This window comes from Anarrhichthys ocellatus, unplaced genomic scaffold (assembly GCF_004355925.1).
Source record: "Anarrhichthys ocellatus isolate YVR2014 unplaced genomic scaffold, GSC_Weel_1.0 scaffold118, whole genome shotgun sequence".
Lineage (NCBI taxonomy): Eukaryota > Metazoa > Chordata > Actinopteri > Perciformes > Anarhichadidae > Anarrhichthys > Anarrhichthys ocellatus.
Window position 1 is genome coordinate 149,367 of NW_022280148.1, and position 14,079 is coordinate 163,445.

The following is a 14,079-nucleotide window of genomic DNA, read 5'->3' on the forward strand; positions in this document are numbered from 1 at the left end:
ACACACACACACACACACACACACACACACACACACACACACACACAGAAGTCAGAAGTCGTCCTTAGCTACCGGTGCGTCAGTCCGGACCAGAATCATTTCATGTGACAACAAATAAATAAATAAATGCTCGAGAGTTTATATTTCCAGAGCTGCTTTGGACACATTACGCTCACACGCTGACGTTGGTCACCAGGACTCACATTACATGACCTTGACATTTCCGTCCTTCCTGCTTCTTTAATGTTGTTTTTCTAACCTAGTGCCTCCATTGCAGCCACAGGAAGAACTGCGATGGACGTGTGACGTGCTCAGGATTCTACAGACTTCTCTACTAACTACCGGAAATGCTCTCACACATTAGGACACAATATATGGTGCAGAGAGTGCTGCACAGTGAGCTCTGCATATACCTACACAGCTTTAATGAAAGAGGCACAAGGACCGACACACAGCACTCCTCGCCCGCAGCAGCTAAACAGCCTTAGTCACTTTTAATGGAAGGAGGGCCGATGCCAGGGCAAAACCAGCGCTGCATAAACACTTAGTCAACTCTAGTTAAAGTGAGGGGCAATCATCTCCCAGTGACGACAATCAGCGGTTAGGCAGCCAGTCATCTCGTTAAAAACAGAGAGGGTGGGGTGGGGGGACACCGCCAGCATCGCTCAGCCAGATCACACAGATTATTGTAGTCGAGTGTGTCGGAATTTCTTCAGGTTAAGTGGCCATGCGGTTACTGCAGTCAACGCCATCCCTCTGAATAATAAAGATGATGTCGGTTTGTGACCTGAGCGGTTACGCTTGGCCACTTGGAATCATGGAGTGAAATCAAGACGCAGAGCAACAAGTGGCAAGTTTGTCTTTGGGAGAAACGTGACTTTGTATTCAGTATTCAGAGTATTCAGATACTTTACTTGAGGAAAAGTACCGATACAGAAAGGAAAAAAATAAATAGACTTACATGCACTCAAACTCATACAGAAGTACTCAGCTTGCTGGAAAATATTATATTCATGTGTGCTACGTTACTGGATTGTTAATACTGAAGCATTAATGGCATTCTCACGATGTAGCTGCTCGAGGTGGAGCTGATATGAACTACTTTATATGATTAGGTATCTTTGCCCAGTGGTTCTCAACCTAGGGGCCGGCCCCCTCCAAAGAGCCGCAGGATGAATCTAAAGTCCATCATCTTTTGCTTTTTTTGTGAAATGTCAAATAATTTGACATCTTTGGGCCTCAAATTCAAAAGAAACCATCTGAGAAGTCTAGGGTACAAATGTCTCTTTGGTGGAACTGCCAACAACGTATACATCTGAAATATCATGAAGAAGACGTTGCTTTCTGAGGAGACACAAGCCAAAAAGGTCGGGGTTCACTGGTTAAACAATGCATAGTGTTTTAGAAGCTCATCTTGTGTATTCTATTATCTGAATCTGAGCAGTCTCAACAGCTGTCAAACAAGTGTAGTGGAGTAAAAAGCACAATATATCCCTCTGAAAGTATAAAGTAGCCTCAGATGTTCCTCTTAAAGATAATTCTCAGGGTGTTAAAGATAGATAAAGTGGAATATAAAAGTTGTACCACTCACCATTTGCGACTGGCTCCTGGGGCTGCCATTGATATCCTCCACCTTCTCATTTGCTGCGGGACAGAAGGAATGAAGAAACGAGATGTTTACTGTCCTCCCATTTACCGAGCTTTAACATCGCGACGTCCAGTGACTTTTGAGCTCAGGTGCACAAGTCCAGCAGGAAACCTCTGCTGAGGTTAGCAAAGGAGAGAGAGTGTGTGTGTGTGAGTGTGTGTGTGTGTGTGTGTGTGTGTGTTGAGGTGTAGAGCGACGCAGGAAAAGGTCTGGGAAGCAAAGCTGCCTAATTCGTCAGCTGCCGCAAGAGAATTACTGACAGGCCAGCTTGGCCTCATTGTCTGTTGGGGGCGAGCAGGGAGGGTAAAGTTTCAATCCAACGGAGAGAGCGAGAGAGAGAGAGGGAGAGGGAGAGAGAGAGAAAGAGAGAGGGAGAGAGAGAGGGAGGGAGAGAGAGAAAGAGGGAGAAAGAGAGAGAGAGAGAAAGAGGGAGGGAGAAAGAGTGGTAGAGAGAGTGAGAGAGAAGTTGGAGAGAAAGGAAGACGGGTTAAAAAAAAAAGAGAGATTTAGGGAGGCAGACGGCATCTGTGAGAAAGGCAGCATATGAAATAGAGAGGGAAATGTGTTTGTGAGTGTTGGAGTGTGATAAACACAAGGAGTCCCATGAAGAGAGAGGCTCAGTAACAAAGACACAAAGAAAAAGAAAGAGAGAGGGAGAGAGAGAGAGAGAGAGAGAGAGAGAGAGAGAGCAAAGACAGTGGACGTAAGAAGTAGAAGAAAAAGAATGTGTGAGAGCCGGCGCTGAGAGAGTTGCTTCAAAATCACTCATTATTTGTCCCGCTGTGATTAATGGCGGGTTCAACAGGAAGTCAGTGGTGGCAACCGTTAATAGACCACATGACCGTTGTCTGACCTGGCGTGCTGACCACAATGTATACGACTGTTACAAACTGTTGATTAAGGGTTTGATTAGTTATATATGGTTGAGGAAATAACGCCTGCATGCTACTCAGTGCTACAGTTTTAGTGCCTCCTTTTCAATCCTACTTGGATCTTCGTCAGGTCAAAGTGGTGTGTACTTATTTCCTCATGATGCCGTTCTACGTGATGTGCGTATAATAAATCTTCTTCAACAGGGAGATATTGTAACCATAGACTAATGAAACCAACATTGACCGTCGGTTCGATGGGAACCGTGAAGAGGAGAGGACCGTCTTGAAGGTGACACATGTTTCTCTTCTGGCGTTCGTGATAGTCTCCTCCCACGCACCATGCTAACGTGTCCCCACGCAAGCACAACACCATCAATCTACCCCCATCCATCACACTCCTGATGAGACGGTCAGAAAAAGCGATCAAAGAAACAGGGTTACGGAGATGAGTGACTGCAATGCCATCGCCACATTTTAATTGTAATCCCTCACACTGGTCTTTGCTCAAAAAAGGGAACGCACATTACTGTAATGCGTCAGTCAGACCAAATGTGTTACGGCCCAACACTGGTAAGAGCAAGTCGGGAGGAGAAAAAGAGAACGTGAGATCACAGGGAGGAACGAGGGGACAAAGAGAGAGAGAGAGAGAGAGAGAGAGAGAGAGACCGAGAAAAAGTGAGACGGAGAGACGGAGATGAAGAGAAGCGGAGCGCCAGAGAGGGAGACGCAGAGACACAAAAAAGGGGGAGCTACAGAGAGACAGAGGGGTAAACTCTCTCCGGGGCACAATGGGAGACACATGCCTACTGCACCCCAGGGTGTCAGAGAGCCCATAGATCTGTGCTGCTGCAGCTCACCCTGCCACCCAAAAACAAGAGAGAGCTGCTGAAATTTGGCCCAAATATCAGACTGAGGAACTGCTTCCCTGCAACTCACAACAACAAAGACCAAACATAGAGTGTGTGTGTGTGTGTGTGTGTGGGTGGCTTCATCTACCAGACAGAATGAATTATAGGCACACGCAGTGTTTTATTACTGCTGATAACACAGATTTATTCATCTTTGCTCTATTGATATTATTTTTAAGCACTGAAATAGACGTTCTGTCACGGTAATTATGTAATAACAGTAATACTTATTGCAATTGAATTAACCTTAGATGTGAGCTTAATCACTTGAGCAGAAAGAGAAAGAGAAAGCTGTAGAAGGAAGATGAGAGAGACGGATGATAGAGTACAAGACACAGCAGCAGATAACAGAGGAAAGACACAAGCGTGTGTGTGTGTGTGTGAGAGCGGATGCCTACCTATGATCTGGATGATCTGTGCCAGCAGGACTCCATCGGTGACGTCCTGGCTCAGGTCCTTGATGAGGCGCTGACAGCCAGACTTGGCCAGGTAGTGGTTGGCCCAGTCCGTGTAAATCTGCAAAGACACAACAGTCCTGTCAATCTTTCTCTATGTGTGTGTGTGTGTGTGTGGGGGGGGGGGGGGGGGGGGGGGGAGACAGAGAGGAGTAGTGTGTGTGTGTGTGACAACGTTTTAAAGGTTTTACAATTGGCAAAGAGTGAGCTCACATGAATTTTCTCTGAACATAGTTTACGTTGGACGGTGTAGGGGAAGGAAAGGCCAGTTTCTGGCTTTGCCCCTTAAGTCTACAGTCGTAAACATTAACATAGATGAGATGGGTGTTAATGTGACAGCCTGCACTGGCAAATACACAATGTCGTCTTTTTAAACTTTGAAGAACCCGAAAACAGATTGGAAAACAACGACGAATCGAACAAATTACGTTTTTATATGATGAAGTCTTAATGAAGACGTGTGCTGTAACAGGTGGATTCTCTTTCCCCGAGGTGTGCCTCTAAAACCGGAAGATGTCGGATAATCTTTTGTATTGTCACCGAAACCTCTTAGCAGCCGCTTCGTCTGTCATCAGAGCCCGTGAGCCGGCCGATAAGCGGCGCTTTGTCCGGGCCGGTCGACAGACTGATCTCGACAGCTGCTGCGGTTTCACCGGGCTCCGAAAGACGTGAACCACATTTTGGCCCCGTGGACCCCGGCATCTACTTGTGTGCGGATGTTTCAATTTTCCAAAAGTGACCTTGAGGGTCGAAGCAGCTGCTTTGAAGGTTGAAGGGCCGTCCTCCGTCCTGGTTACAGAGCTCAAGCACCCCAAAGTAGCTTTATATACCCTAAAAGTTTGAAGTTTTTTCCCTCTAATCGCCTTCCTTCCAGACCTCTCTCACTGAGAACCAGACCCGGGAAATGAGGAGAACTCGAAAGGGGAGCCGGTTCAGACGGCTGTGGAGGAACATCTTTCTTCCTGCTAGGCCTGAATTGAGATTCTGGGAACAAACGAAAAGCTGCACCAGCCCATAAAAAGACACTAACTGCTGCTCCGCTGCTTCTGGAAACTTTTCTTGTTATCCCCGGATAAGAAAAATAAGAAAAAGTAGCACAGGCGTGAAGAGCTTTGAACGGTGAAAATCCCCTCAGAAATGTGAGATCTTCCATCGAGTGTGGGGGGTGTTAAAAAGAAGAATTAATTCAGATGTATTATACTGTACTTCCTGTCAGTCAAACTGTGTGGTGGGACTCTAACGTCTGTCTGCAGATGAAGTCTCTATAACTACAACAGGCTCCTCAGCACTTCCAATGGTTGCCATTTCCCGAGGGATCCCCCTCATGAAACGTGTTTGTCACGATGAAATGATCCCGTTTTCCCCTCGTTTACCTCACGCCGCCCCGTAATTATACGAGCCTTCCTCTCCCGCTCTTTTTCTCTTTCTTGGAAGAGCTCCTTTTGAAAGACGGCGCCTCTCAGAACTTTGCATCTGTTGTGGTTTCCCTCGGCCACTTTCTCCGTGATGAGAAGTCGTAAAGTCGAGAAAAAAAAAGAACCCCTAAAAAATGCACATGCATACAAATAAACACACACACGCGAGGGGCTCGGTCACACACACACACACACACACACACACACACACACACACACAGGAAAACACACACACACTGCAAATGCAAACCGCATCCCATCGGGGGGGGGAACAAACGGAAGGGCAGGAGGATGGAGAATGTGGGGAGGAATTAAGAGTGTATGTGCTGCTCCTCCTGCTGACAGCTACAGTCACATATCAGGCTGCGGGCTAATCCACCAAGGCTTGAAGACAGACTGGAGAACAAGATGGGTTTTGATGGAAGGGCACTTCACGTCTCTGGGAAAAGTCAGAGAGGCCTTTCGATCACTTCCTCCAGAGGAGGCGGGGAGCGGGCCAGATACCCTGACGGATGAATTCAATCTGGGCTAATTTGTGGCTAAAACAGCCAGCTGCCTGTGCATCTGCTGCAGCTCCTGGAGGGATCTGACTCCGATAGACACACATCTCCAGGGCTCACCGCTCTCTGTGCTGTCTAGCCCGGAGGTCAAAATGTTTGCTTTATTGCGGCGCTGACCGCGGCAAAACAAAGCTAGCTTCACACAGAATGACAATCACAGGAAGGTACTCTGAGGCCACTTTAAAATCCCGCTTTGAGCAAACACTCCGTCTGTCTGCAAACACTCGTCTCATTGAATGGAACAAAGCCTCCGTAAAGAATCTAAAAAGGATCACACGGGCATCTGAAGGTGTTTAACAAACCTCGGAGACATCCAACAAAGACTTACTCGACCATGTTCTGACAAGTGACCTTTAAGAGTCCCATCACAGAATGTTAAAGTTCACAACTTTTAAACCCTGTTTACCAGACTTTCTGACAGCTGAGCTCTTTGAAGCCTTTCTGGTTGCTTTATTGCTGTAAAAACCTCAGTCTGCTCTATTGATTCACATTTCTTCTCTATTGTTGTTGGTTAATCTGAAAAAATCTGCCTTTAAGCCACCAACTTCTAGATCTGGATGTTTTTCTGAACTTGAAACATTGCAAGAAAAAGAGTCAATAGAGCTCCTGTGATTAATAATCTCTTCGGAGCATGCAAGTGTAAGTGCGATGTCCTGGGTTTGAACCTGACCTGGGACCTCTTGTCGCCCCGCCCCCATCACTCACTCACTCACTCACTCTCTGGTCATCTCTTCTTCCTCAGCTTTCTGACAAAGCACAGACATCAAAAGCATCCTTTTCCCATGAAGCGGCGACTCACTGATCCGCTCTCTTCACGACTCCTCAGTGGTGCTCGGAGTTTCAGTCTGTCATCAGCCTCCTGCACCCGTTAACCTCTCTCTCTCTCTCTCTCTCTCTCTCTCTCTCTTTCGTTTTCTCTCTCCTCTCCCTCTCTCTCTCTCCCTCAATCCCAGTCTACAACAGAGGCAAAACATCAGCTTCAACGCCAAACTCCAGCTGTGATGACTGAGGCGACTGATATCATGCGTGCTGGATGAGACAACGCGCACAGACAATCGATACACATTTAACAGCTACTCATACACAAGGAAACACACACACTCTCCACTTGCCCACCCTTTCTGTCTTTCTGCAGAAAGCATCAATCAGCAGAAGTCCGGTCTCTCAGCTGATGTTATCCTTATTGATGAAGTATCTCTTCCTCTCCTCCGCCGTGCAGATCTGTCCCCCCCTTCAGCACCGCTCACAACAAAACAGCTCTCACCCCGGAGTCGATAAACTGCCTCCAACAGTCCTGATCACAATGCAGTGACTACTGCTACGCAGGTGTTTTTGGCAGAGGCTGCAGTGGCGCCGTTGAGCCTCCGGGGGGAGCCGGGTGAAAGGAGGGAGAGAGGGAGAGAGAGAGAGAAAGAGAGAGACAGAGAGAGAGAGAGAGCGAGAGAGAGACAGAGAGACAGAGAGAGAGAGAGGCTGAGAGGAGGAGGAAGTCAAACTGTTCAGGACTCCGTGTGTTCATCAATGTGCCTCCACTGAGTGACTGCTGATGTATGGGCTCTTTAATCAGGGCTTCATTCCAACACAGTCTAATGAATTAAGAGCTTAAATGCTTTCAAGGGGTTTGTGCATGCATGCAATCGCTGGGAGGACTATTAGCTGTGCAGTGCTGTTTTAAAAAACCAAGAGGGACGTCTTCTATGTGGCTGCACCGACTCGGAAAACAAACCCAGACTTGGCACGGGTGGCGCGCCGCTCCCGCGCGGGTCCTACATGTAATTAAACACGGCATAAAAGCTGCGTTAACTTAAAAAAAACAAACAAGCGATGAGCCGAATCGATGGAGCTGTGATGTGATGGAGCGTCCTCCCTGATTCTCCTCCTCCTCCTCCTCCTCGTCGTCTCTCGTCTCCGGGGTCATGACAAACCAGGAGTGATTGAGAAGGGGATGGAGGCAGCCAGGATGGGATGGCATGAAGTTTTATGGAAGGGTATAGAGACAAAAAATAAATCAAAAAAAGATGCGCACAGGACGTGAAGCTCAACAGAAAAATCTGTACTGGCTGTTCTGTCCAAAAAACCACAGAAGTAAAAAAGAACTTGAGAATTTCACCAATTTTGTTTTCTTAATGCACGAAAGAAGAATGATTCCTGCATGACAACAACAAAGTACAGGTAGGTATCTACATGAATAATACAGTAAAATACCTGCCTTCACATAAACATACTGCTTTGAATATCAATGTGTGATTTCAGATGTTATTTTTATTATGTTGTCCTCCAAACTAGTTGCACAAAGTCATGCTGGTGCGAACGCTCAGATCTCAGGTTCAGCACAGAGAAACATAACTCCACCGACCGCTAACGGTGAAATCAGCATTCTAGCATCAAACTCCCCATTCTGCAACAGTGAAGGTCACACATTCAAGCAGCAATATGCAAAAGGGATTTTTAAGTGGAGTGGAGGCTTTGAATGACAGAGTTGAAGTTAAACTATTAGGCTCGAAAGTTGGGTAGATCATCCACGTTGCAGGTCAAGGCCTTGTGCTACTTTGTAAATTGGGAGCCAGTGCAGGAGGACTGTGATGGGCTGCTGAGCTCTTAAATAAAAGTAAAGCTGGTGTAACTGTACAGCTGAGCATCAAATAGAACACTGTGGTGAAAACAAAAGCGTGGATGCGTTCCTCTTGGGTCAGTACAACAGATGAGTTGCCTCATGGTGGAGATATCTTACTGTGAGCATCGGCTGCTTCCAGTGCGTCCAGTGAAGAAGAGGTCAGAATGGTGGGGGGGGGACAAAACTGTCAGTGTCCCGCTACATTATGGGAGCACCTGGAAGCCATTTCCACTATATACTATATAAACCTTTTCTGGTGTTTCCTGGGATAAGTTTGACACATCTCTGTTCCCTTTAGAAACCATCATTATCTTGTCCTGGGGGCGGAGGAGAGAGGCCTCCTCTCAAACTCACCTAATCCTGAGGTAATGGCAGCAGGCAGCTATCCAAAGTGTGGCCCCACTCCAATCTCGCAAACACCCAAGCGGGGAGTTTACGCCGCTTGATATACAAATCACACACTCCAAGTTTCCCTTCGCGGCCTGGCGCCGGCGAGGAGGGGTAAGAGCGTTATCCGCGACTATTTTTTTTATTTTTTTTAAGAGGCAGCGATGGACTGCAAATCTGGAGGGATGTGAATGCGATGAGCGGCGAGCGCGTTAGTTGCCGTGCCAGCTGTCTAGTGTTCGGCTACAGATCCGTCCGGTTGTGTTTACAGCCGCGATGAAGCACACAGTGATAAAACACAAATCTAATGCAACAAACAGATGGAACGTAGAATGAATGGATGTGAGCAATCAATTAATGCACGTTAGGATTAAAGCGTGGCACACCGATTCACTCTGATTTCTCTTTCCAGAAGAAAGCTCCTTTGACTCCAGAGCCAAACTCTTACTCACTGTTTCCTGAGAGCCTATTAAGTGTTTGTTTGGCTTACTTCTTCCAAGGAAAACGGATCATCATGCTGCCTTCAAGGTCCTGCTGCACACATTTGTAAAACTGATACGTCATTGAGCAGCTCCGGACAAGCAGGTGCCTTGCCCGTGGACACTCGAGGAGCTGTTCTGTCGGATTTAAACCAGCGCCTTCTAGCATCCAGGCTGGTCTCAGGCCGAATGACTCCGCTAAGATCAGCAGATAAGAGGAGGGAGAAGCTCACGCTGCTACAAACTGACAGATTTGCTCGCGCCCTCGCTCTGCCAAAGCCACTTCGTGCTCTCAGGGGAAATCCCTGAGCAGAAAATGACTTAATTGCACGTCGGGGAGAAGTTTGGACACGCGAGCCGTGTTGGACGCGCTCGCACGCGTCAGTCAACGCAAGAGACCGAAGGCCAAAGAGAGAGAGAGAGAGAGAGAGAGAGAGAGAGAGAGAGAGAGAGAGAGAGAGAGAGAGAGAGAGAGAGAGAGAGAGAGCAAAAGAAAATAAATGACAGCTCCAAAACAATTAGAAGACACATGAGCAGAAGACAACTTGGAGACAGACAGCAGCAGGCAGACAGGAATGCAAGACAGATGTGTTTGTTGACCAATTTGATAAACCGTCAGTGGTTACAAGCGGCAATGACAATCGTTTGCCACAGCAGCAACATTTTTAAGATAGCACACAGAAGAACTATTGCATGTAGCAGCTTTCCATTATTTTACTACCAACTACAAAAGTATTTTGTAACCTAATGACTGTCAACGTCAGCGCCTCAATTTCCCGCTGACCTCAAACCTGCTCAATGAAGATATTCGGAGCAGGGTTGGAGTTCAGCGTCTGGTCTCTGTTTGTGTGATGCACAACTTTCAAACACGCATCCTCAAATCCCCGACCCCAAACCGGAAGACCAGAGGACGTAGACCGCCTCTAGGTCCAACGGGTCATTTAGGGTACATCCCAAGTCTCTTATTTGTCATTTCCTCGATCCTCGCTGGAACCGGGAGTTGTTCTGCTCCGCCATATTGACGGCCGTCCCAAAGCTCTTATTTCTGATCTGAGGAGCTAGGATCGAGGATTGAGGAGCCATGAGGGAGGACGCATGAGAACAGCCTTCCAGTAAGTGTTTTAACGGCCGACACGCCCCCTCATTGCTCATCAGTTATGTGATTGGACGCTGCAGCCGATCGGACTGACTGACTGGAGTTTCATAACTGAGTGAAGACAGATCACAGAATAAACTCTAGTTTTATATGTTATTAGTGTTCTGATTCACCATCTGGTTTAAATAGATGTTCATTGTAGTCTGAACAATACAGGTTCTGGTTTAAATAGATGTTCATTGTAGTCTGAACAACAACCACAAACAACTTTCATGTTGTTATATCAGATCATGTCTTTTCATGATCTGATATTTCCATCAACAACTTTTATTATGAATACAATTAAAGTCAGAAAGAGCTTTTTACATCATTTATCATCATTTCATTCAGTCACGTGAGGCTGATCATTCCTGAGTGTCGGGTTTGATGAGTTTTATCATTTAAGTTTAACCTGAAACTTGAAAATTAATTCCAGTATTCAAAAGAAACCATAATCATATTCTGGGTAAATTAATAATGACGTCACAATCTAAATTTCAATACGTACAGACGCAAATAATTCATAAATATGTGAAACGCATTCCGTCGGTAGAAATCGATCATGCACTTATAAACAGGACAGTTTGTTAAAGAGGTAACAGGCTACAGAGAGAAACACCTCTACAGTGGTGATTACTGTGTGTCTTTATTAGTTATTAGTATTATTAGTTACTATTATTAAGTACAGTGATCATGTGAACACACACAAACTTCTCAAAAGTCTCTTCAGCTGTTAAAGCCGACTGACAGTTGATCAGCTGTGATCAGAGGCCGCCGTCATCAGAAACGGACGTCGCTTCACGTGACGCAACTGAGGAAAGGACGTCTCATGTCTCTTAAAACAGATTTCCTGAAAGGACGCAAGTGAGGGACAATCTAGAATCAGAGCCGAGGAGCCTCTAACTCCTCGGCTCTGATTGGTTGTTTTTCTTCTGTGCGGTGGAATCTTGCAAAAGCCATTATAGGAGCACTAGGAGGAGGCACAAACCAGATTTGCAAATATAACAAAACGTTATTTTTTACTAAAGTCACGAAATATAGCTTTAAATAAAAAATTGTTTGATTCTACGACAGTAATGTGTCTGTTTCATCGTTACCCTCAGAGTGTTTTACTATCATGTCAGCATTACCTCATAAAATATCAATCATGAAGTGATATTTACAATGTAAAGTTCAAGTTCAAGCATGAACGCCTTTATTTTGTAGGAATAAAGGCATTTGGCAATGCGCTTGTCCATGTCTCATTAATGTTTTTAATCTATACTGCGCTCTAAATAAAGATCTGTCAGACATATTTCATCATGTATAAACTTCGGTCATATATTGTGCATTTCTTTTAATCATTTCATTCTGTCACTGTTATTTAATGTCCTCCCCTCTACAGGATGTTTTATCACCGAGATAAAAATATTAGAACTCCCATAAACCATAGCAGTGTGTTCAAGCGATCATCTCTGTCCTCATAGAACAGACATGTAGACTGCAGCAGATGCTCAAGCAGTCACACACACACACACACACACACACTGCATCCGCAGCATGTGAGGCAGCGTCTGGGTCGCTGTGGCCCGTGAGCCAGACGCTGCTGGTGAGGAGCGCGCGCATACACACTGGTAGCCACACACAACCTCGCAAGACTCTCACACCCAAAATCTCTATAAAACAACAACAACATAATAACAAGTTATGATCTCAGATCTAGGTCTGCTCTGGCCACTTGAAATAAACAAAAGAGAAAGACATGTAGCTTGAGCAGCTAATATAAATAGCCAGCAGATATTTGTGTGACATTCAAACGACCAGAGGAGCCTGTGGATAGCCCCGTGCTAATTAGACGCTAGCTCACAAGATGAGCTCCTTCCACAGGCTCAGGTCACACACTGCATCGCCTCGCTGTAACCTCTCTTGCTCGGAGGCCTTAACAAGCACCCCGGCCCCCAGGGTGCTGATCCCCGTCTATTCTGGGGCTCTGTAATCATTCCTTCAGACCTCTGCAGGCTCCGCCCACTCCCAAAACACACACACACACACACACACACACACAAATCAGGGGGCAAGCCGTGTCATTAGTTGTCCCTGCCGCAGCGAGAGTTCCTGCCAGAAATGCACAGTTACGGATGCACACAAAACAAATCGTTATCATTGGAAATATTTTCCAAAACTGATTCCAACTAATTGCGAGGACACTGACTCACAGGCGGCCTGCACGGGTCAGTCACACTTCCTCACAGCATCCGCCTGGCTTGCTGTTCATTATATCAGGATGAGTCAGCTGCTCGGTTTGAATAGTTGTGGTTCTGTTCTACAGACCGGGCCCCAGTTGAGCCTGATTTGGAGGCACTTTCACTCACAGCAGTGACTGTTGCTTTTGCCACAATAAGCCACCCTCTCTGGACAGTTGTGCTGATAAAATAGATTTCATTTGCAGTGGAACGACCTTTTTATCAAATGTAAATAACAGAGAAATAAGAACACGATGGTTGTAATCAGGCCTATGCAGCGTTTCGTCGCTAAAATACTCATATTTACAGGCCCGAGCTTCTGGCAAACACTGTGTTCTAAGCCCACAAAGCTATCAGCGGCTCGCCAACGGCTAAGATCCTGATCAGGTATCAGCCCCTTTGAGTGTATTTGTTGTTTGTGTAAAAAAGGCCCATCTACATGCAGTGCACAGCACATGTCTGTTTGGTTTCAATCGTCTTCTGCCATCTGCTTGTTGAGAAACAAATGAATGGAGATCGCTAGATTAATGGGTTTTTGATTGGGTGCCGGCCAGACTGCCAGGAGCCTGAGACGTGTTTTTTCTTTTCTTATTACGAATCCTCTCAGAGGCCGAGGACAGGCCAGCGACGCCACGCCCAGCCACTTCACTGCTGCTTGTTTTGGTACTGATGAGCTGCTGCTTGACCAGGAGAGGGTGTCGTCTGTTTCAAGGGGTTTGGTTTTTACTTTGGATGGAAGTCGTTTTGTGAAGTCCGTGAAATCAATCATCCGGTCTCCTTTATTTATCAGTTTAGATGTTTTTTTGCTCTATAAAGTTTTGTCCAGTTCTACCTGATCAACACTCTTGTTTATTGTTAAAGAGGCGCTCAAGTTGTATGTTTTTGTTGTTTCCGTAGTTTTGGACAGTTTCTATTGTGTCAATAAAGTTAAGATTTAAGTATTTAGTTCATTAGTTTCTTCATTATAAGGTGCTAGACATGCCCCAAGTCACGTCACCCTCACATTTACTAATGCCCTGTGTTTTCTCTAACTGGTGTTTATGCAGTGATGTGATACATATGCCAGAGGTTAGTTTCATTTGACATGTTTTTTCAAGGACGATACAATAGGGGAGAATGTGAGAGAGCTACTTTAAGATGGCCTGCCCCGTACTGGGCTTCGTCAGACTTGAGACAGCAGAGGACACTTGCTCATCCACTCTGATTGAAATGCTCTTCCACATGGCGACCAGCAGAGGGCTCTACCACACTGACCCTCAGCGTCCTCATCCAGCAGCAGATTCTGTGGAGCTGTTGGCAGCGAAAAGGCACTGGGGGGGGGGGGGGGGGGGGGGGGGGAAGAAAAAAGAAAGATAAGGGGGCACACAAAAAAATTTGGCTTCAC

At 46.1% G+C, this 14,079-nt stretch overlaps 1 protein-coding gene across 1 annotated transcript in view; it reads right to left on the bottom strand.

Moving 5' to 3' along the window:
- The window catches only part of LOC116399615 (neuron navigator 3), a 111,339-nt gene that overhangs the window by 45,651 nt on the left and 51,609 nt on the right, over positions 1–14,079 (bottom strand). Inside the window, 2 exon segments of the mRNA XM_031876894.1 lie at positions 1,556–1,644; positions 3,827–3,944. Of these exon segments, the coding sequence (XP_031732754.1) occupies positions 1,556–1,644; positions 3,827–3,944 (207 nt within the window).